General features: G+C 33.1%; 4 protein-coding genes across 8 annotated transcripts; 1 reads left to right on the top strand and 3 right to left on the bottom strand.

Moving 5' to 3' along the window:
* Positions 1-2293: 2293 nt before the first annotated feature.
* On the bottom strand, positions 2294-10376 carry LOC124405488. Of its 4 annotated transcripts, XM_046880417.1 has the most exons (11): positions 10173-10374; positions 9487-9634; positions 8346-8471; positions 7463-7662; positions 6018-6227; positions 4025-4196; positions 3796-3862; positions 3417-3576; positions 3122-3256; positions 2919-3032; positions 2294-2796 (listed from the first exon to the last, which is right to left on the bottom strand). In XM_046880417.1, exons 1-11 carry the CDS (start codon positions 10244-10246, stop codon positions 2577-2579), a joined length of 1626 nt encoding a protein of 541 aa, XP_046736373.1. In that variant the 5' UTR covers positions 10247-10374; the 3' UTR covers positions 2294-2576. The 4 variants fall into 4 exon arrangements, with proteins under 4 accessions (XP_046736373.1, XP_046736374.1, XP_046736375.1 ...); XM_046880418.1 differs by lacking the exon at positions 8346-8471 and having other exon boundaries at positions 2295-2796; positions 10173-10373; XM_046880419.1 differs by lacking the exon at positions 6018-6227 and having other exon boundaries at positions 2296-2796; positions 10173-10372.
* Positions 10377-10733: 357 nt separating this feature from the next.
* Positions 10734-13678, bottom strand: LOC124405492 (HIG1 domain family member 1A, mitochondrial-like). Its single transcript, XM_046880427.1, has 3 exons — positions 13546-13678; positions 12445-12568; positions 10734-11956 (listed from the first exon to the last, which is right to left on the bottom strand). The coding sequence occupies exons 1-3, from the start codon at positions 13546-13548 to the stop codon at positions 11769-11771; spliced, it is 315 nt and encodes a 104-aa protein (XP_046736383.1). The 5' UTR covers positions 13549-13678; the 3' UTR covers positions 10734-11768.
* Positions 13679-15086: 1408 nt separating this feature from the next.
* On the top strand, positions 15087-16932 carry LOC124405489 (ubiquitin carboxyl-terminal hydrolase isozyme L5). The gene is made up of 6 exons (XM_046880422.1): positions 15087-15195; positions 15378-15441; positions 15538-15643; positions 15750-15937; positions 16024-16221; positions 16436-16932. The coding sequence occupies exons 1-6, from the start codon at positions 15120-15122 to the stop codon at positions 16764-16766; spliced, it is 963 nt and encodes a 320-aa protein (XP_046736378.1). The 5' UTR covers positions 15087-15119; the 3' UTR covers positions 16767-16932.
* An 89-nt stretch (positions 16933-17021) lies between these two features.
* LOC124405486 lies at positions 17022-21626 on the bottom strand. 2 transcript variants are annotated; one of them, XM_046880407.1, is made up of 9 exons: positions 21483-21626; positions 19881-21017; positions 19551-19742; positions 19144-19331; positions 18765-18931; positions 17940-18183; positions 17633-17778; positions 17315-17506; positions 17022-17226 (listed from the first exon to the last, which is right to left on the bottom strand). In XM_046880407.1, the coding sequence occupies exons 2-9, from the start codon at positions 20901-20903 to the stop codon at positions 17174-17176; spliced, it is 2205 nt and encodes a 734-aa protein (XP_046736363.1). In that variant the 5' UTR covers positions 20904-21017; positions 21483-21626; the 3' UTR covers positions 17022-17173. The 2 variants fall into 2 exon arrangements, with proteins under 2 accessions (XP_046736363.1, XP_046736364.1); XM_046880408.1 differs by lacking the exon at positions 21483-21626 and having other exon boundaries at positions 19881-21044.
* Between the last annotated feature and the right edge of the window lie 88 nt (positions 21627-21714).

The raw sequence follows: 21714 nt of genomic DNA, 5'->3' as shown, positions 1-21714 counted from the left end.
TTAAATAATCTACCTGACTCCAAAATTGTTTAAAAGATCCACCATGGATCGTCACAATGGCAGCTGAGAGAAATCTTCTCACGCATTTCTTGTCTATGTGAGTAAACATTTAAAAGATTATTCAGAAAAATGATACATACCAATTAAGTAAAATACATAATGTTGACAAAACTCAACTTTACAATTTAACAAACATTTATACTGATGATACAAGACGAATTATTACAAATTCCACATAATTTTCATATTTATCAATCTATTGTTATTTCAAATGATGTTATTATTGCACCAGTTTATAGTTGCGTATTTCAACTAACAAGATTTAAAACACAAGAGCCAATAATATTTAGAATCATATCTTTTTCCATACGATCACAATGTTCTTCATATTAAATTTTAAGGAAATACAGCTACATGAGACTATAATGTATTTATATTCTAATCATTAGTTATTTAGGGAGCTTGGCGTAGGTACATAAAATGTGGGGCGTTTGCCAATCAATGTGAAGATTGTGACCTATTCATTTGCTGTAAATAAAGTATTTTGGAGTTTTTTTAAACAAACTGATGCGCTTCAACAAAATGAAACTACGTATTACAATATTAACCCGTTGAGTTATCTCAATATGTAGTAACATAATAATTTAGATTGTATAGAGAAGGAAAGTTACATCCTTGCAGACACTTATTAAGAATAACGCTAAGATCAAGAACCATCCCACATCATTATATACTTAGCCGTATGCAATAGTACGTAAATACATAGTCAAAATATATTATTTCGCCCATCTTAGTTCCATCAAAAATGAATAAGCTATAAAAATAGCTCTGAGCTACTAACATTTCAACCACAGCCCTCCCTATTTATCATATTCAGTATTCATATACAAATATTGTATATTAAGTTTTCTGAAGGCAGGACTATATTTGGATCAAGATAAGAAAAATACCTCTTCATCATTTTAGCTATGGCACAATTCGTTTCACATGTAGTATTACGCATCACTTCCCTCCTCATAAATAACAGGACATTTTTTTATCTATATAACAATCAGATTCATGCATGTATTGGCAAAATAGAAAATTTTCAATTCATAATTAATATTAAACATTGGATGGGATCATCTAGAATGTAGATTGCCTGCATTACACATAAATGGACGTCTTATCCTAACTATATTTCAATCCTGTACGCAAAATTTTATGTAACAATCAGGTAAAAGTTACTAGAAGTCATACAAATTCGACCATAGCAAGGTTACAAGATTTATCTAATTTAATAGGAATTAATAGCGATTCCAATGACTTCGACTAATTTTTTGATTTCATTTAACTATTTGCAACTTGGGGAAGTATTACTGATGCAGCAAAAAAATGAAATTGTAAAGAACACATTACTTCCTTACGAAGTTTTCATACAATTTAAAGGAGGGATTTTATTCTCACTTGATTACGAATATACAACTAATATCTTCCAACAGTCTCATTTGTCTTTGCAGACCTCACTGATTCATAATTGGCAATGTCAATAGTACGGGCACGAAAAATATTCGAGTGCAGATTTACAATACCGAAGTTTATCTTTACAAATTTTTTACTGAATACTGTAGATATGTATACATGTACGTATATGTCTAGAAGCTGTCTTACATTCGCAACAAGTAGCAAAACTTGATAAAAGTGTAACGTGAGGCCTGAAACATGAGAAAATATTATTATCTGATACTAGTTGGAAGATTCTATTTCTCCTACACCCATAAATTATTCTAACTTATGCTTTGGCTTATAACTGAGATTCACAAGTTGGGTTTCAGGCTTTAGAAATCTGCTGATGCGACAAATTCTAATCTCAAATCATTTATATCCATCGAATCGGTATAAGTCTTTTAAAATGATACATTTGTTACTGGCTAGTCTTTTTTTTCAACATTAGTACACTAAGCACGTACATTCGAACTACATAATGCTATCTAAGCTGTTTATACATTTTTATAACTTGAATGTAGCAAGATTTATTGGTTGTTATTCTCTACAATCACAAATACATTTGAAACGATACTATGCAGAATAATAACGCACATAACAACCTGTAAATAAATCATCCTTTAATAAGTTTCAACATAAGTAATAACAATAACGTAACAAAGTGGAAATTTGAAAAATATAAAACTATAGTATACAAAATTTGCAAAACTGCATTATAACAGAAAAATCTATGCCAAGTTTTATATGCAAGCGTGAGATTACTGTTATCATTATAAATATTATAAAATAATTGATAAGCTCAAATAAAAATATTACATAATTATAGGTAGGAATAAAATTTGTTCTCTAAAAAATTAATCGCTATCAAAATATAATTCTTATGGCAAACATGAAGCAACAGAACTTGTTCAAAGTAATGTATGGTTTCATTCTTTGGTGTGAAGATATCAATGAAGTTTCAATTACAAATAAGTAATGCCTGTAACTGAATTTCTCTTCAAAACCACTGAGTATTTACTACAACGCATTATATGAATATAAATTTTATATTTCGGTACTGTACTGATTCAAAAAAAGCAATTAAATATGTTTCATTTGCCTCGACTCTCTGTATTAGCAGCATTTCGTTGAGAATATATAGAACCTTGAGCTAGTCCTCGCATTGGACCTTTGCTAAAAGCAGAATTTGGCCCAACTCCTTTTGCGCAGCTTCCTCTTACCAATGCACGGTTAGGACCAACTGCCAATGACCTACTAGTCTCAGATATTAAGAGCGATGCATCCGGACCTGCCCAAGGCATATAATCAGCCCTGGAGTAGGTAAATTTATAATAATTAATACTTAATATGACGTGCAGAATTTGTCATAATGCATGATGAACCACTGAAGACGGGTAACTAAGATGCATACAAAAAAAACGTTTTGTACTCACAATAAGAAATTGTCATTGGGTCCTTTTCTGAAATCTGGATTGGGTCCGGTAGGTCTAGTCAAGTAAGGAGACTTGTACTCTTTATCTTCCGTCGTGCTAGTTCCACGAGATATTCTGGAAGGATTTTATGGTATTCTATATAATGTTCCTTCCATAATATATCAGAGGCTACTCGAAGATTCAAACTGCATAAATATACTCACTTTGGTGTATCAATTCTATTTTTAGAACGTTTTGTCTTCTCTAAGTTTGGATACTTGATTTGTTTAATTGGCGATGCCGTCAACTTTATAGCTTCAGTTATTGGCGCACTGCTTTTTTGTTCGTCACTGCGATTGCTGTTAAGTATTTATATGTATAGTGAACAATTTATATTCAGAACCAAACGTTCTTCTTTAACTCAAGATATAGAACTTAGCGTAGTGCTTTTCTTGTAACTAATGGAAAAAAACTACTATGTATTTTTATAACAAGTAGATCAGATGATATTTCAAATACCTGTGTCCACTCGATGTTCGAGGTGTCTGTGTAGCTTCTTCGGCCATCATTATATCTAAGATATGAATTGCCCTCTCTTCGTCATAATCAACACTGTCCATTGCCAACATTATGACTTTGTCCGGAACAGCTTTATATTTATCCATCAAACGCATTTTCACTACAGTGACAAAAGTATATATTTATATGTGTAGACAAGAATTAAACATTAGCAATTACTCTATTACTGCACATTATCTTTCCATAAACACAGATGATATATTTAAATAACAACGATATATTGTTACACAAAAATCGTTTAATAATATTATTTGAATCTAAATTAAGTAGAAACAATTTTCTAGAAAAGTGATCCAGGACAGTACAGAAAGCTACTTACTCTTATTCTTTTCCTCAAGGCTCCTCATTCGTGGGGGAGGAGTTGGCACTGTTTGTTCAGTACGATTCTGAAAACAAAAACTTCATCATACATTTGAGGGCATATTCCTGAAAAGATTCTGATTAAGAAGCTTCATCTTTTATATAAAAAAAAAAATTAGATATTGAAAATTAAGTAGCATGAATGGAATAAAAATATTATTCTTATAATAAATTGAATTGAAAATTACTTGTTCATCTGTTTGCTTCTTCAATGATGATTTGGAGGGGCCAGTGGGGCTGCGCTTCTCGTATCCGAGCTCGATTAGTTTTTCTGATGCCTTTTGTACATTGTTATCACTTTGTTCCAAAATGTCAAGCAGAATTGTTTCATCAGCTTTTGGAAATACATTTTTCAGGTACCTATTATCAATTTTAAGAAGAAAAAATAATGCATTAATTGAGGTGTGATCCACATCCTTTTCTAATGCAACAGTACAATACAATACAATATGTTGTGTCAGCTATTTCACATACAATAAACTATTTTTAGAACATTAATATTAGTCTACTCTACATCATAACCAAGGTCCAATGTAGTAATTGTTTTGTTCGAATGATTTTAATGCAGACACTATAATATTAAATTGAAAAATATTAATGATTTTATATGAATTGTATTATCATTCATATAAAATATGATCTCACTTGAAATTTCGAAACTTCCAACAGTATGAAGGGAACTGTTATTTTGATGTCTCCATTTTAACACTGATTAGAAAGATTATAGACTTCATCTAACATGGTATGCACATGTGATTGCACACAGCAATAATACAACCAACATTCACAAGACACTATTACAGCAGGCATTTCATATATTAATTGCATTCTATTAATCAGAATTGTTAGATGGTTAGTTTGTACACAGTATTATAAATAGAATAATTAACCGTGATTTTATGAAAATACAATGCACATGCTCATACAGTCATGCTGCGTCAATGATTAATTATTTTCTCGTTATTTATACAATTAAATGAATTTCACAGATTCAAAATTTTATCGTACGACTTATTTCTTTGTATAATTTGCTACACAATTTATGTCTCATCCTCATTACTCGAATTTCAAACGTTAAGCTGTAAAATTCATTAATTCGTATCGTTCTCCAGCTAATATCGAGACATAAAAATCAGATCATCAAAGTCCAATTACCACCACCAATATAAAATAAAAATCATCTTCCAAAATTAGGTGAACCCATAACGAAAATTAAACCAACCTATGACCAGGCTTTGATCTTCAATTGCATACTAATGACTCAATGCGCAAGATACCATTAACGACGCGGAAACTGAAATTGAGAAGAACAACAGAATATAAAGTCAAAATAAGATCTAAAAACGATTAAAAAGATCAAGAGTGCAATATAAATACGAAAAATTGTATGTTACAACATATTCAATAAAGTAAACTAGATAATAATTGATATTTGGCAGTCGATCATACAAGTAACGTAATATATCTTGGTACCTGTTTTTGAAACAGTGAGAAAGTGTTGCATTGGTAGAAATAAATTATAATGAACCTGAAGTATTTGAAAAGTTATTACTATGCAATATATTGCATCACTCAATGCATACCAACTACCTGCTTTGCGTAAAATAAGAATTAAAAATGATCTTACATTATTATTTCAAATCATGGGAAACTATATAAAGTCAATCTACCAAGAAAATTATTTAAACAAAGAATAATCTAGTGTGGGTGATGTGAACTAATATCTTATTAGCTCTTTCGAATGAATCATAACAAATGTTTTCTCTGCAAGTATTTAGATATTTTCAGATTCGTTGAAATCATTTTATCGTAAATTGCTTAATTGCAAGTTTATGATGCCCATAAGATAATTCACAACATCCTGGGTAACAAAATGTAGAGCAGGGACTCTGGAGTCATGCTACATGGCTACACTGCGCTGAAACAGATTGTACATCCATGGGATTTATATTTGTTAGAGATTTTTTTCATTCTACCAATATTGGTATTTTATAAAATTTTATGGGCCAAGTTTGCAAAACTACGGGTAATAACTAACGATGAATTTTTGCAACTACAATAGCGGAATGATTTTTGAAAAAAAAACAAAAAATCCACGAATATAGATCCCAATTTAACAGCAAAATACGATATTAACATCGAGCATCCAGATTTGGTGAGACTGAAAGTATGTATAGGAACCTAAGTTTCATTTTTGGGGAATGAGGGGGTTGCCTGCCCCCTCGAGGCGGACTTAAAGTCAGCGCAGCATGTATGGCGTGAGCTGGAAGGCGCCATCGTGGTATAGCATTGGGCGCATGTACTGCCACAGGTGTACAAGGTCCCGGTGCGCATAGAGGATGCTTTTCAACTTGAAGAGCACTCACCACTACTGCTGCTCTGTTGTGGTATCTGAAATACATTTGCTGCTGACTTAGAACTAGAAACATTCGAAATACAAAGTAAGACAGAGTTTATATCGCATTAACGACTTGTAGAAAGAATAATAAATGAATAAACTGTGTGAAAAAGCGGAACTTTACAAAGTACATTGCAGACGCATTATTTTAAGAGCATTTTGATATCATTCTGTACATCATTTAAAATCCGGAATGTTTGAAAAATGTTTACAAAAGATGTTCCTTTTTTCAAGATCTCAGAGATTAATTACGGAATAGGTAAAAATGGAACATGCCAAATGAAGCTGTGGTGCAAACATTGCAAGGAAGAGTACAAAGAAACCCATCATTTCTGGCAACTTTATTCCACCCTGCAAGAGTGATGTTTAACAGAAATGAAGTTTATTATGGTACACTGAAGCTTTAAACGTCCCACAAAACCTCAATCATGTGTAACAATTTTTTTTTGCATGTACTCATTTTGGAAAAATTCTAAAGTCAAATTTGTGGATTCCGAGAAGAACAAAAACGATATTCTGTTAGCTATAGGTTTCTGTGAACCTAAGTGTACCATTCATCAATGAACAGAATAATAAATAGATTCCATGAACTTCACGTAGAGATTTCGCTTCTACCTGTTTTCTGTATGATAACTTATTACACATATTGTCGCATATTGAACTATATTCTGATGAGATTGTACGTTGGATTCATATTGTTGAAATACCCATCAGATCGAATTTATATTCAGAAAAAAAAATCGGTAAATTAATGAGAACAAAAGTTGAAGTAGGGCGTTTACATGTTTTTACCTACTTCAACATATACTGGGGTTATAATCTGTAACTGCAAAAATTTTCAATCATATGAGATCGGTAGAAATTTAACGAATCGTGAAATCAACCTTGTATAGCTGAAAATTATTTTCTCATTACTCTGGTACACCGTAAGAACATTGTGTCAAAATAGATTGAAGCCTACCTACTTTAAAAGTTTATGGTGGTTAATAATGTTAGTTAATTAGTAAAGTTGATAATGAGTATACACAACATTGCCGAAGTAAAAGCAGTGTAAAAGTAAGATCGCCAGTGGTAGAACAATATAAACATGTTGTTGGTAAAAGCTCAACAATTGGACTTTACACAAGATACAAGTAACTAAAATTTCGTCAAATTGCAATGTATAAATCATGTTCTTTGAAATATTTATAATAGAAAATCAGGAAGTACACATAAATGAAATACTTACTTTTTTAATAACAGCCGAATGTGAGTATCTGAGACAGTAGGGAACATAGCGTTGATCCTAGCTACTTGAACCTCTGTGTCCACATTTTGGTTCAAGTTAGTTTCCATAATCCGAACAGGTGTTGTTGAGTTGATTGCCATTTCACCTAATCTGTTCATCATCGCGCTTATTGATCTTGATGACATTGGAGTCTTGAATTCCTGTTCAAATTATATAAATACGTTTATTTATCTGAATAAATAGCGTGTTCACCTATACGTATTCTGTAACATACGCGCAACTCATATATTAAACAATTACAATACGCCCAATCTTGGAGGATTTTCACATGTAAATAAGTTGTTCAACTCTTCCTTCTTACGAGCAAATATCTATTTTGGCATTGAAAATAAAAGACACAACATTTTGTATGGATTTCAAAAATTAAAATACAAGCATTAAAGTTAACTAAAGAAATTCATTTCAAGTTGAAGCAAAAATTTAATTCACAAACTCATCTTCACGGCAATACTTTTAGATCACAGCGTTACTAGATACCGATGCTTTTATTTAAATTTATATTTGCTTTAAATTGTAGTACAAAATCATAGCAATTGCAAATTTGAAAAAAAAAATATGAATATTAAGTAAATATGACATGTGTTAAACTCCGATTATAAAATCTGAATCTAAGCAAGATTCAGGAATAAAACTTCTGCCTCAAATCTAAGTACCCTTGTTAGGATAAAATTTTGTCTTTTCTTTACACGCACTGTCAGCAGTAAAATAGATATTTGTGTACAAAGAAAAAAATGTGATACTTCGTATGAGAATCAATTCACAGAAAATTTCCTGAAAAGCATTAGCACATCTATGTAGCGATTCTCTCCAATACTTGACCCACCTGTACACCTGGTGATAAAAATGCGGGTTGTGGATTACGATAAGGCGATGGTGTTGGATACACCTGTGGTGCCCTATAAGTGCTTGCATATCCCAGATAACTACCAGTTCCACCACCTCCGCCACTCTGTTGTCGCACCAATTTTAGTTGCCAGATCCCAAAGCAGCATGCGTATAGCATAGTAAATAACAAATAGTTAATGTTTGCTCTAGAATATTATATTTTCGTCTTAAAATTTCCATATCTTTTCATTCACATCAATACATAAAAAGCTTACAATAAGAGTGCAACTGAGATTTTTAGTGTAGTCTAATTTACTGCTGCCAGGAGGGTGCAAAGATTTTAATATCCTGTGAGGATAATGTTGTTACAAATTGAAATTTCAAACTGATCAACACTTGGGAAATCAGTGGCGATATGAATGCTGTCGGAAGACGTACTGTGCATGGAGACTGATGTTTTTAAAAAAAGATTTCCGATGAAGCAGTTTTATCACAGTAGATAAATCATTTTTGGAAATTTTACTATCTGTGTTTAATTACGTGAGTTTTTATCATTGCTACTAGTTTTGTTCCCCATAGCGCCGTCTTTCTACAGCTAAATTAAAGTTGTTATAAGCAGGTTTAGTAGTAATGTAGGTAAATATTGCATCAGATGGATCAATAATGTAATTTCACAATGTAAGAAATTGTATTGTATAATCAGTCTTCACCGCATATGCATTCGAAATTTCGAACTTTCAATGAATGTAAAAAGCTACGCAATTGCCCAATCAAAATAAGCAATTCCATGGTGATTGCTTCAAGTTCTCAATATCACAGCATTTATTACATAAGTATAGAACATGTTCACTTGATTTCATATTACATGTTGGTATACATATGTAAATCGATGCTGTATTATATCAAAATCTGTACAATAAAGTTTCCATATTATATCCGTATTCCATATAAGCGATACTTGTTCTGTGTTAGTAGGCTAATGTATTCAAATACATATTAGTTTACAGATCTGTACAAGACGAAACATGGCCATAAAAGCTGAGAATCCTCACACTCTTACTAATCTGCCAAACTCTCAGATATTATAACTTCCTTATAAATGCCAAGCCAATCAGCATCCAACAAATAACGATACCGACCTGCATGGGTATAGACTCTGGCAATGTTGTCGAAGTTGCTGGACTGGGTGCCGCAGAATTTTGCGCCAGTGAGTATTGAGCATATTGCCAATACCGCACACGAGGATCTTCCCATGATGTTGTTTTGTTGAAATGATTTATGTAATACCTGTATGCCAATAACAGAAATAGATTTAGATACTCTACTCACTAGTCAGAGCAAAAAAAAATGTATCAAAATTAAAGTGAACTAAAAACGGATATAGTGTTTTGATTGATTTTCAGATAAACAAACCATAATGGATAAGGTTCCGGAAGGAAAGATTCGGGAATAATAACGGATGACAAATAATGATGGTAGTAATAATAACAACAATAAATTGATTATATGTAAAGAATTGATTGATGACAGAACAAAAGGTTGGCAGTTTGGAAAGCGTATACTGAAGATTGCTTTTAGATCGTAACACAACATGTACAGAGACATTTTTCTGCCTAACTTTCTTTCATTAATTTTATCAACAACATTTGGTATTTGGAAATTAACCGTGGTGATGTAATACTCTTCCATGGAAATACACAGCAAGGTCCATGTTGCGTAAGAGACAAACGCGTAAATCGTGCAGTTGGACGCTTTTTTCAAAGAAATTCATGTCGAAGGGTGCAGATAGTATGAGCAGCGAATAATTGTCTATGATATTACGTACGATTTGCCACTTCGAACATCGTATCTGCACTCCCAGCCGGGTGGCAATTGACTTCTGTCGTTCCGTTCCGCCATGTTTGATGTTAGCGTATTTCGTGTATTTTGACATTTACATTGACGTTATGGTTTCTTGACGACCGAATAGAAGCGTCAGATCCTGCGCACTTCCCTAATCTCCACGGTTGATAATCGAAGTATCGAATAGAGCTGCTTTAATGAATATTACTAATTCTAATCTGGCTCTGTTCTGCATCTGATGAGTAAAAATGTCTAATGTCAATTTGGGCTATTAGGATGATAAAATTTAAAATCCTCTTAAAAGATCAGATGCCAAAGCAGCTCAGTAATGAAGAACCAAACACAAACTTCACATATTCGTACGAACTTTATAACTTACCACGGAAATTCCATTGTAAATGTCGAGAGATAGGATAAGAGATATTATAACTAATTACATATGAATTCTTCCGTGATTTTATAACTAATCACAATTGAGCTTTGAACCTTCAAAGTACAAGACAGTGCTTTGAAAAATATAATAATAATGTAATTTTTTTTAATGTAAATAAACAGTTACGTATGTATTATTGTACACGAAATATATATACAACAATAAATATTATGAGATGCTATAATAATATACAATTCATACCCTGCGTCAGGAAATTTGTACAATAAATACGTAATTAACGTACAAATTGCGAGACATACATTTGAAAATAACACGCTAACATATTATGTATGTATGTACAAATTTTTTCGAAGTTGACACTTTGACAATGAATGATCACAGCTTGTGGTAATAATGAAAAATATTTTCTTTCATTTTTCATTCGTCATACATCAGAACTAACATATTTTAACCCGTCGAAAGAAAGGTCCAGCCTTTACAATTTTACATTTCCATACATCACTTGAGATACACATTGTTATTCAAACATAATACAAAATTCAATATATTTGATAAAATATTATAGGTATGATGATTAACGTATGAGGCATCCAGATGTAGTATTAGATAATACGAAATATAGAAAATTCTGTGTAAATCAAAATCAAAATTTCTGTGTAAATCTTCAAATGTTAAGGGAAATTTGTTATTTTTACTGATGTAAATCAGTATTCAATTCAACCACAAACAGAAGAAGGAACAATTCGATGTACTTACTGTAAAATATATAATGTCATTCGATATTACAAAATTGGGTGCTTTGTATGTGCTTTCGCAAAAAATAATCAAAAACCTCATCCGTAATGTACCTATACTAGGCAAGAATTATGAATTCGAAAAATTTTCTGATATGATGTATTGAACATTCCCTACATCATCGTCTAAACGACTCATACGTATGTATACCTATATGCTAATGTAGCAATGAAAATAAATAGTGTTACTATAGAAAATATCTAGTTAGAATATCGAAATGATAGAATTTTCAACGTGCCATACATATATGCCTCATGAAGAAAATTAAAATTGATCAATATTGATTTTCTTCTTTATTCTAGGAGTAACTGTCATAATTTCTATTGCTGGAGTATATTTATTTTTATTAATTTCTCTAATTATGGTTTATCATCGAGGTCCTATGCATTATCATTCCTTTTTCCTGTGTAAGACGTAGTCATTGATCATTGACCATGTCATTCCAATCGTTAGACTTCCGATAGCTACTCCTTGTGCAGCGACTCTGAGTTGCATCAGAAAGACAGAGGTTGACATTGTCCCTCTGTGTTTGTACTTGTAAGCTCCGATCGCGCAAGTGGCTACCAAACCGACTAGACCTGAATATAGAAGAAATAAGTTCATTAGCAATTCACTATACACCCAGTAGTAATGACTACCTGAACGTTTTTTTACAAGATTGAAACTTTCAGTTACTATTTGAATTTTATGTTACCTTACATGAATTTATAAAAAGTGATACAGCGTAACCAATTATTGCATAGAAATTTTGGGTTCGTGTGAAATCACCGATAAAACTGAAGTTCTGCCTATTTTGTTAAATCTATTTCAGTCAATTGATTATCAATTAGATCATCATTACATAAAACAAGATACAAGTGTGACAATTTTGAGATAAAATGACCTTTCATCGTAGGGAAAATTTTCCATTGTCTAAAGAAGTAGCATAATTTTACTAGCAAAATTAATGGCCATGGTATTCAGATTTCATTGAGGAAGTTACGATATTAAGACCTCAAAAGCAAAGTATGTCAGGGATGACTAGCATCAAATCACACAATATGTATTATACAGCACAGATTCTTACCGATGACCAAAGCAGGTGATTGTTGTGCCTTTTTAGCGAAATTGGATCCCAATGATTCTTCGTACATACCGATTTGGGAATCAGACATTTTGACAGCAGAAAATCTTATGTCCTTTTCACTACTCTGTAACAAAATGCTAATGATAATGCTTCTGAAATTTTCCAATTTGAATAATGTGTAGTGGTTTGACAATGCACTCAAATCCCGCTCTACTAGAACATCATTAACTACACGTGTTAATCCGAATTGACTGATTGATCGTTTTAAACGCTTGAAAGTGGTACTCAGAGATTTAATTACCCAAATCTGTCAGATATCGTCTATAGATAGCTGTCTGTTACTAGACTCAAATCAGACTATGATGTAACACAATTGTAATAACTGATAAGCGGTCAAAATTTGTGAATTTCAAAGTGAACCCTAGTTTCTTTTGATAACAAATTAATACCCGCCAACATATTACATTAGTTAAATTTTATATGTGGAGCATTGTAAATCAAAGTTATTCGACTAGCATCTGGATACAAAATATTTGTAAATATGCAATTGTAATATATTTGAATTTTCATACGTGTTTCAACTATGACAGCCTTGAGCACAAAAAGTTGTTGTATGTACCTCTAAATTTATATTTTGGCACTTAGACCGTAAGATGTGTTGCAGAGATTATTTCAATTGCTCAATACACGCATTGTTCATCTCTGCCAGTCAGAAACAAAAACTGTTGTCTGATTATAGTCGATAATTCAAGTGATGCACGTTCGACAAAAATTTTCGCGATAATCCGTTGTGTTACATCATTCCCCAGCCGACTCTGAACCACGGAAAGTTTCATTCACTTTTTTCAGCGGCTAAAAATGTTCAACTTAGAAAAATTGACGTTGCTAACACTGGCACACTTTCAAGTTTAAGGTTACATCTTTAAGCAGAGATTTACTATTGTATTGACGGCAATTTTGTGCAACGAGATGCCGATATCACTTACGATGGAAAATCGAATGGACAATCTCAGCAATGTGGAAAAATCGGAGGAAGTATTGGACATAAATTATTAAATGAACAGCGCTCAAGTCGCATAAGCGATTATGTTAATATCTTACCATTTTGTCTGTAGCAAATAACAGATGCAAACTGTTGCCCTGGATCGTATTCCTTCGGGTTCGAATATGGATCTGTCAGCGCACGGAACTTGACCTTGCAACTATTCGCATGCCCAACGATTGACTATCTGGGGTATCTAGCTATGCCCTTTGGCTATGCCTAACTGACGCTGACGATTCGCGCACAATTAATATGGACGACGTATGTTTGACACAAGTTACATAAAATCAACGCCGACTAAAAGCGTGCGCGAATTTTACCAATCCAACTAAAAGACGTATAGTAGGTATGCTCGTGACGCGCACGGCGCAATGGATCACGTAATGTGAGTCAGGTGCCTGATCACCGTTTATATACGGACAATGCTGATCCAGGAGCGTACCGACTGGTTTCAATATTCCACGGTCCGAAAATTCACCCGAAACACGTGACCGCGCGCACGGAGAGCAACGGAGAGACGCAACGAGATGCGTACGTGATGTACTCGCTGTAGGCAAAGAATCTTCTTTGGCTGGTAGAAATTACGGAGAACGTACATACATACAAGGGTAGAGCAGGAATTTACATATGCGCGAGTTGTCACGAACGTATAATGTGAAAGCTTTACAATTGGACAGAGATGTTGCTTTAGCCTTTAGCGATCATATTGGTTTTAACTAGATGCGGTGAAAAGCAAAAAATAACAGAATAGCATAGAATAATATAGAAGTGAAATGGTATTTTTACAACGCGAGCATCTTTTACGCATTTTTTCATGCATGTTTCCATACACAAAGTATTGCTTTCTATGACGGTTGAGTAAGTCCATGGATATAGGAATGAGTAAGCCCTGAATGTGCATGCGCAGAGTACAGAAAAGACCACTTTTAACTCCTAGAAATTAAAAGTGGTCCTTTCTCTACTGCGCGCATGCGCTGTCGCAAACAAATCTGAAATGACGCGTTTTATACTAGGCTAGGCTCTTAATTGTTACGTTGACTGAAGAAACGATTGTTATGTAAAGAAACGTGTGCAACAAGAAGGCAACAGTCTTTTCGAGCCGAGTTTGCCTCCTTCTTGTTACTCAACTTTCTCTATATTTGTACTTTCAAAGTAATTCATAATCGGGATACCAAATTTTTTACTTCGGTAAGCACCGATGTATACCTATAACTTTGAAATGCAAACAGAAGAAAGTGCGATCAAAGCCAGAGTGTAGATCATTCAAATCATGTATTAATATTGTGCATCTATATACAGTCTAAATTTCCATGAACACTGCGGGTACAAATATATAGTTGCCACATCTGTGAATGCGTTGAATGAATGTATGTACTAAAAAAATTGGGCTTGCGGAATAAATCATAATAAGTTGTCTGTAGAAGCCTGTGGGATAAACAAAAGCCTCACTAACATGCTTATGGGCTCTCGAGTAGATTGAGTTGTCTATTCCCAGAACCCTAGTTTAATACCGACTTATTTTCCACTCGTGAAAACGGTAATAAGCGCCATTTAGACCAATCAGAAGGCAGCTTTACACGGAAAATGAATCAAGCGTAGACACTTCTTAATTCTTATCTGATCGATAAAAAACATGGCGGAATCTGCTGGAAATTGGTGTCTCATCGAGAGTGATCCTGGTGTATTTACTGAATTAATCAAAGAATTTGGTAAATAATTTATAAAAGTTATCAACAATCGTTGGGTTGTGATTTTTCCTCTTCAACCTGTTGTTTAGTTTTTAATTTCGAAGTAACACAACGGCGCGATGAGTATTCGGAATCGTGTTTGACATTTTGAAAATTTTCTTCATTTCCTATTGACAAACTATATATTTTTTTTGAATTTACAGGTGTTAAAGGCGCACAAGTTGAAGAATTATGGAGTCTTGATGACGAGCAATTTGAAAACCTAAAGTAAGTCCGATATTTCATTGTCATTATACTCCGTACGAAAGTTAACCTAAAAATTATATTACCCTTGCTATTTCTTTACATGTTATTACTTTGCAGGCCGATACACGGATTGATATTTCTATTCAAATGGGTTCAAGACGATGAACCATCTGGAAATATTGTGCAGGACAACCGTCTTGAAAAAATATTCTTTGCCAAACAGGTAACATCAAATTGAATAATTAATGAATAAATCTCAACTCTACCAAAATAACAGTTTCCTTCTATGCGAAATGAAGACTTTTCAATCGGAATTATTAATTTTACAGGTAATAAACAATGCGTGTGCAACACAAGCCATTCTAAGCATTTTACTAAACTGTAAGCATCCAGATGTATCACTGGGCACAACACTTGAGGACTTTAAAAATTTCTGCCAAAGTTTTGACGCCAATATGCGAGGTCTAGCTCTAAGTAATTGCGATATGATCAGAGAAGTGCACAACTCATTTTCCAGGTACATAAATACATTCGTTGGCTGCATAAACGTATTGTGCGGCTAAGGAAATGATGAAAGAATTATAAAACCTTCATAAATTTTAGGCAAACCCTCTTCGAGTACGATTCCAGACAGTCATCAAAGGATGAAGACGTTTTCCATTTTGTCGGCTACTTGCCAATTGAAGGTCGTTTGTATGAGCTAGACGGACTTAAAGAGGGCCCTGTTGACCTTGGACCTTGCCCCATTGGCGACCAATGGGTTCAGGCTGCTAAACCAATCATTCAGAAGCGAATTAACAAGTATTGAAAATATTCGCTTTGTTTTTCTGATATTAATTCTAAATCGAGGCGATTAAGACAGATTACAGCAAGAATTTTTTTCCATCAATCCATGATTTGACTTGTGAAAATCAATATATCAATTTGGACTTGCCCATTTAATCAGCGAAGCTTTTTTTTGACGTACTTGACACTTTTATGAGATACACTGAAATTTGTTGTACATTTGCATCAGGTACAATGAAGGGGAAATCCATTTTAATCTGATGGCATTGGTATCGGATCGAAAATTGTTGTACGAGCGGCAGAAGATAGCTGTGGGACCAGGAAATCCTGCTGAAATAGCTCGCTTGCAGTCACTTATTGAGGAGGAACTTGGAAAATCTAAAAGATATCAAATAGAAAATATCAGGCGAAAGCATAACTATCTGCCACTCATAATGGAATTGCTTAAACTACTGGCTAAGGAGGGAAAACTGGTGCCTTTGTATCAAAAAGCGAAAGAGAGAGCGATTGAAAAGGAGACTAAACGCACTCGAGAATTTGACAATCAAAAAAGACTCTAAGGTTGGCACAAACTTTGTACCAACGTGTGGGGTGATTGGCCGATACCTTCAGTTAAATTAATATTATAAAAAAAATTTGGATAAACTCTTTTTATTACATACTCAATTGAATTCGTGTTGTAGATTTATTTAAAAAAAAAGTAATAAAATTCATTTCAATAACAAATACATATTACCTATTGTGTGATTTTTCAACTTTTATCTCCATGACACACTTTATAAAATAAAGGTGGCCTGTTAAAAACCAAGTTATTGTCGTGTGAAAGAAAGTGTTTATTTTCAGAAAAAAGTTCTTGCGTTGAAACTGAATATACAGCTGAATGTTGAATACAAGAAAACAGTTTTCTATCTATTAAACGAAGTCCCAATTTATCCTTGTTCTGCATACATCTCATCAGGAAGGATCGTCATTCAGAGTTTAAATCATTGCTCTCGCTTGATTTGTCAGATACGCTTGTTTCTGTAAATTCGTAATATACTGTGTGGTAGTGTTAATTAGATATTTTATTTCTAATAGATTCCAATCAGACATAGTCAATTAAAATTACCAGTATTCTCAAAGACCTGCGAGTCTTCAACAGAACTTTCGATAAGTAATTTCTTCAATTCGAGTTCATCATCCAATTCTGTGTCTAGCAGTTTGACAGTGTTTTCTGTAAAAACAATTCTAGGTAGACATCTGTCCATAGTAGCTTGTTGTAATTGTGATTTTTTGACGTGATACAAATATTCCACAATTTCTGAAAAAGATGCCACAGACTTGATTCAGAGATCGTGTAAGCTATAATTTAGATCCAGTAATAAATTTTCCACTATCCTTAACTATAGACTCATATTGTAATGTGATATTTGGAGGGTGCACTCACCACACAATTCCATTCCTTCAAAAATTTTGTCATGAACCATACTGTTAAATATTGTCGACAGAAATGTCGAAGTCATGCCATCAAATTTTTTCGATATACCTGTCCATTCAAGCTCCCACCATTCAGATATTCCCATTTCATAGATGCTAGTTACAAAAACAAGTTAACGGAGTTCGTGAAAAATTGACATCGGTTTTTAGATTGTTGTATACAAAAACAGCATAATGAATAATAAGTATAAATTTAATTGATGATATAGTATGTATTAAAAAGCCAAAGAAAAAATTCGTCATACATGATAACTTACTATTCAATTATTTTTATCTTAACATCATTTAGGTAAACTCGCTCTTTGCAAAATAATTGCATATGCAACTTCACAAGCCAGAAATACTTCAAATTTTTCTCATTTATTTTCAACTTCTTTGATAGCTTTTTCCATACAACAAGTGGTATGCATAGATCTTTTAACTGACGGATATCATCACTCAATGTAATCAGCATTAAATTTCGTATAAACTTTTTCACTAAATAAGAATCCCACTCTATACCTGAAAAAACACAAATTCGTCTAATTTTTGGTAATCATAATATTTGTTATGTATCTACCAAAATTTCCTCTCTATTCCGGGAATATTGGACAGCTGACATCGAAGCAATTTTCCAACTATCCTCTTAACTCGACATATAATGTGAATCGAGTATATTTCTATATGACATGCCAAATCCTAACTGAATAAAATCTAATTTAATTTAAATAAAAAAGCATTTAGGCAACATATTTCATGTTTAACAACTATTTTATTCATTCAAATGCAATATTTAAGTATGGAACGAACGTGTATGCACGTGTACACCTGTAGTAACTAGCTGTTATTGTTATTCGTAAAATTAGCCAAATTATTCAACATTATTGACTAACTTGAATTAAAACTGTGTATAAAAGAATATTTTGAAACGGAGAAATACTCCTCGATTAGAATTTGAAAAAAAAAAAATGTATATATATGTACATTATATATTATATTCTGTGAAAATATTTGAATGATGATGTATTTTATAGTTCTAATTACATGAGACATGCGTAAACGATAGGTAATACACTTTTTTAGAACAATTTTGCATTACTAACTTTTAGGTTTCTTCTTTTTTTTCAGCAATCTGTATCGCCGCCAAACAGAAGCTCTTGTTCTATTCAAAATTTTACCCAGTTCAGAAAATTTCCGAATATTTTTAGCGTTAATAGCCAAATCGTTTTCCATATGAGCTATTATTAGCTTGTCTTCTTTGTCAGTGTACCTGAAATTGATCGTTTTTGTCTTAATTAATCTAATACTATCTATATAATAATGAATTAGTTAAAATTATAAATTATAATCTGCCACCAATTATAAAAGTCTAAATTATCACTGATATGAGGATGAATTAAGTACGCACTATTCTAAATTTCTGATAAGGTAATTCACACAAAAAAAAAAAAAACACGACTAATTAAAGAAATAAAAACATACCTAGATTGAATGTGTGGCTGATATAAATTTCGGAATCTCCAGTAAACACTATACAATGTTCTCCATGGTAATCCAGCTGCTAAATACTGGACGAATTTCTGTCTTTCTTCAAATTTTGCTACCGTACCAATTTGATGATGCCTCATGTACATGAAAGGCTTTACATTTCTTGAATCCCAATTATGTGTCTACATATGTGAAAACCATATGATATTTAGTTTCGTTGAAATATTGATTGTTAAGATAATCGATTAAGATAACTGATTGTTTTAAACACACATTGTACGGACTGTATAATGGCAATAATACATAACTTAATTTAAACCCACAGGAAACGCAGAACTTCAATAATTAATTGTAAACATAATTTTATGCCTCTACAAGGAATGCGTTTTGAAGATAATTACTTTGCAAAACGATTTCCAGTTAGCAACAATGATGTCGTCTTCTTCAGGAGTGAATTTCCCATATTTGATAGGACCAAGTTTTTCAATAGCATCCCTTTGCTTTCTGTTAGGACCTCGAGATCCAGCACATGATTCAATCATGTGCTGTGGCGGGACAGTATGGTTCAACTTCACGCATAAACTTCGCAATTTCTGTAATAATAATAAAATCCCATTAGCAATGCAACATATATATTAATTCCAGAATTTTTGTATCATTCTCACAAAAGTTAATCATACATCTTTAATTTTAAATATATTACATAGATCAAATTGTGGCTATTTACTTACTCTTACAGTTTCTCTAGGAAGTTGCTCTTCCTCTTCCAAGGCACTAATCATTTCTTCGACATCTTTAGCTTCTTCTGCTAAGTCGAAATTACGATGTCTATTATTTGTGATTTTTTTAAATTCCTCGTCCGAAGATTCTATTTCTTCATCGTCATCACTGGTCGTAAATATCCCGTCAACTCTCGTTTCAAAGGTTTTTCTTGAACCTTTTTCACTCGGTGGCTTCTCCCGGCCATCATTGATGGTTTTAGTTTCATTGTCCGAATCAGAACTACTTGCATTGTCGTGGATCATAGTTAACAGGGTATTATGACACTTTTCTTCAGCTTTATGTTTTACTTTAGATGCAACTTCTTCTTTTGATGCAAGAATCTCCGTTTTTAAATCTCCTGTATGTAGTTTAGACTTTTTTACTGAAATGTTAGAAGAATCACAGCTCAACACTGGATTAATTGTTGAATTGTCAGATAGTATTGCATGCCCAATTTTACGACGTTTTCCATTGCTCTTCGACTCATATTTTATATCATCCGAGTTTTCATCATCTTTCAAGCATTTCTTTGCTTTGGGGAAGAAGAAGTCTGTCATAGTCATGTTAGAACTAATTTTAGGCTTCCTTTTGGAATTTTTTGTTTTAATGGTAGCTTTGTCCAATGCAATTTGACTTGATTCAGTGCTACTTTGGTGATTAGGATATTTGTTTTCAATAATATCCGCACATTTTGTTAAAACAGTTCTATCATCAGTCTCAACTATCTGTTTTCTTTTTTTTGGCTTCTTATGCTTTTTAGTAATGTTGTCTTCTGAATCTTTTTTACGTACATGGAACAAAACGTTTTTTGTACTTGGCTCAGTGTCACTAAGTTCCGTTGAAGACTGTTGCGCTTCAGCAAGCGCCTGAGCCTTTTTGCGTTTACGTTTGCTTGGCCTCTTATTCTTTTTAAGCACTCCATGTGGTTTTGAGAATTGTGTACAATTTTCTTCAGAGTTTTCGGTAGATGATTTATTTCCATTTTTCTGCATTTTGCTTCCTGCTCAATAATCTACCTTGAATATTTCACAGCAATAGTAATCCAGGTTTCGAGTTAGCAAGGTCTTACTCTGTACTGCCAGTATATCGACGGTGTTCATCAAATTCTATGGAATCGCAATAATAAAGCATTATTCCTCCTCCAATCCTCCTCTAATGACATTTTCTTGGTCATTAATACAGTATGCTTTTCTGCCTTACAGGTTCTCTTACTACAATCAAATCGTAACCATCAACAATGGGCAAATCTGGTGAAAATATTGATAAAAACTACTGTCATTGAAAAACTTGGCCAAATGGGAAACGAATGAAAGGATAAATATGTATAACCAGATTGTCGTTTTCGATCCAAATCAATGATAATTACTGTTGTTGGAACGTACTCGTATGTACGTGCTTTGAGGTTATGTTGATTTGACATTGAAGTTTTACGTCAAAAACATTGTTCATCCACTAGCTTTATAAGCCATCATTACAGCTAAGATATCATATGAATTATTAGACATTGATTTTAGTTGCAGACTATCAGAAAAGAGTATACTACTGTATCACATAAGATAATGTTTGCTAACCTTTGAAGGGAGAAACCGTTTGCCCGTTTTTTGACCTTTCTAAAAAACTTCTGCAACAAGTTACTTAATTTACATATTAGAATGAATAAATTCCGCGATAAACATAGCAAATAATATAATCGAACACGAAAAATGGTAAATAAAGGTTCAGATCGTGATGGGTTAACCTATGCTTAACCAAAAAGGACTTGAACAACACATGCTACATTGGCTGGATTTTTACGGACTGCAT

The sequence above is a fragment of the Diprion similis genome, chromosome 4 (assembly GCF_021155765.1).
Source record: "Diprion similis isolate iyDipSimi1 chromosome 4, iyDipSimi1.1, whole genome shotgun sequence".
NCBI classification, from domain to species: Eukaryota; Metazoa; Arthropoda; class Insecta; order Hymenoptera; family Diprionidae; genus Diprion; species Diprion similis.
The sequence above is the reverse complement of the archived record's forward strand: the minus strand, read 5'-3'. Positions and strand labels throughout refer to the sequence as shown.

Bases quoted from the DNA above. Each gene is read 5' to 3' on its own strand.
- LOC124405492 (XM_046880427.1), bottom strand. The intron at 11,957-12,444 runs GTAAGAATCTGT...TTCTATATTCAG, and splicing joins ATCACCTGCTTTGGTCATCG to GTCTAGTCGGTTTGGTAGCC.
- LOC124405486 (XM_046880407.1), bottom strand. From the start codon at position 20,903: ATGCAGAAAAATGGAAATAAATCATCTACCGAAAACTCTGAAGAAAAT. The intron at 19,332-19,550 runs GTAATTATCTTC...TCACATATGTAG, and splicing joins ACTGGAAATCGTTTTGCAAA to ACACATAATTGGGATTCAAG. The intron at 17,507-17,632 runs GTGAGTGCACCC...CATCTTTTTCAG, and splicing joins TGAAGGAATGGAATTGTGTG to AAATTGTGGAATATTTGTAT.
- LOC124405489 (XM_046880422.1), top strand. From the start codon at position 15,120: ATGGCGGAATCTGCTGGAAATTGGTGTCTCATCGAGAGTGATCCTGGT. The intron at 15,196-15,377 runs GTAAATAATTTA...TTGAATTTACAG, and splicing joins TGAATTAATCAAAGAATTTG to GTGTTAAAGGCGCACAAGTT. The intron at 15,442-15,537 runs GTAAGTCCGATA...ATTACTTTGCAG, and splicing joins GAGCAATTTGAAAACCTAAA to GCCGATACACGGATTGATAT.
- LOC124405488 (XM_046880417.1), bottom strand. From the start codon at position 10,246: ATGGCGGAACGGAACGACAGAAGTCAATTGCCACCCGGCTGGGAGTGC. The intron at 9,635-10,172 runs GTACGTAATATC...ATTGGCATACAG, and splicing joins GATGTTCGAAGTGGCAAATC to GTATTACATAAATCATTTCA. The intron at 7,663-8,345 runs GTGGGTCAAGTA...TAATTTGAACAG, and splicing joins TTTTATCACCAGGTGTACAG to GAATTCAAGACTCCAATGTC.